Raw genomic sequence first — 1,207 nt, 5'->3', positions numbered from 1 at the left:
AGTTCTTGGGTACTTGGTTTTCTCTGGTTCTTGATTCCTGTCATCATCATCTCCCAAATGTCCTTCTGTGGCTCCAGGATTATTGACCATTTCCTGTGTGACCTAGGTCCTCTTTTAGCACTCATTTGCAAAAAAGCTCCTGCGGTAGAGCTTGCCTTTTCCACTTTAAGTCTTTTGCCCCTCATCATTCTCTTTCTCTTCATCATGGGATCCTATGCTCTGGTGTTAAGAGCTGTACTGAAAGTCCCTTCAGCCGCTGGACGAAGAAAGGCTTTCTCCACGTGTGGGGCTCATCTCTCTGTGGTTTCGCTGTTCTATGGCTCAGTGATGGTCATGTATGGGATCCCAAAGACTGAGCATGAAGCTGAAATGCAGAAGACTGTGACCCTGTTTTACTCTGTTGTGACCCCACTTCTTAACCCTGTGATATACAGTCTTAGGAACAAAGATATGAAAAAGGCCCTGCAGAAATTTCTGGGGATATAAAAAATGTTAATCAGTAGGGCTTGTGGGCAATTAAAGCTCAAAACTGTATTTAACTTATTTAAAAATATTTACAAATATTTTGAAATGTCTATGAGCACTCACCTGTACCACACCGCGACAATGAATTTTTTTTTTTTGTTTTTTTGGACAATCTTAAGTCCTCTGCTCTTATTTATTTCTTTCCTCTGCATCATGGGGTCCTATGCTCTTGTCCTGAGAGCTGTGTTGAGGTTGCCTTCAGCAGCTGGCTGAAGGAAAGCTTTCTTCACCTGTGGGTCCCCTTTGGCTGTGGTTTCACACTTTTATGGTTCAGTGATGGTCATGTATCTGAGCCCAACGTCTGAGCATGAAGCTGGAATGCAGATGCTTGTAACTGTTTCTTTTTGTGAGAACCCCACTCATTAATCCTGTGATCTATAGTCTGAGGAACAAAGATATGAAACATGCCCTGCAGAAATTTCTGAGAATATAAAAATCAGAACCTCGTTCAAAAAAAATCTTTAGGCAACTGGCTTATCTTCATACTTTTCACATAAAAAAAAAATTAAGTAAATAATTAGTAGCATTCTGAGAATTATTCTTCCTATTACTGAACCTATTGATCATGGCTGTTTGTACTTTTCCGAGAATTGTTAGTGCAAGAAAAGACTCAGAGACCTTATGCAACTCTCTCACTTTGTAGATGAAGAAGCTGGAGAACGGATATTTGGGGTGATTTGTT

At 40.4% G+C, this 1,207-nt stretch overlaps 1 protein-coding gene across 1 annotated transcript in view; it reads left to right on the top strand.

Moving 5' to 3' along the window:
- LOC111734335 (olfactory receptor 11G2-like) overlaps positions 1-486 on the top strand; it is a 1,049-nt gene extending 563 nt beyond the window's left edge. Inside the window, exon 2 of the mRNA XM_023526516.1 lies at positions 3-486. Within this exon, the coding sequence (XP_023382284.1) occupies positions 3-486 (484 nt within the window). The remainder of the gene's footprint in view (positions 1-2) is intronic.
- Positions 487-1,207: the final 721 nt, after the last annotated feature.

Source organism: Pteropus vampyrus, unplaced genomic scaffold, assembly GCF_000151845.1.
Source record: "Pteropus vampyrus isolate Shadow unplaced genomic scaffold, Pvam_2.0 Scaffold982, whole genome shotgun sequence".
NCBI lineage: Eukaryota > Metazoa > Chordata > Mammalia > Chiroptera > Pteropodidae > Pteropus > Pteropus vampyrus.
The sequence above is the reverse complement of the archived record's forward strand: the minus strand, read 5'-3'. Positions and strand labels throughout refer to the sequence as shown.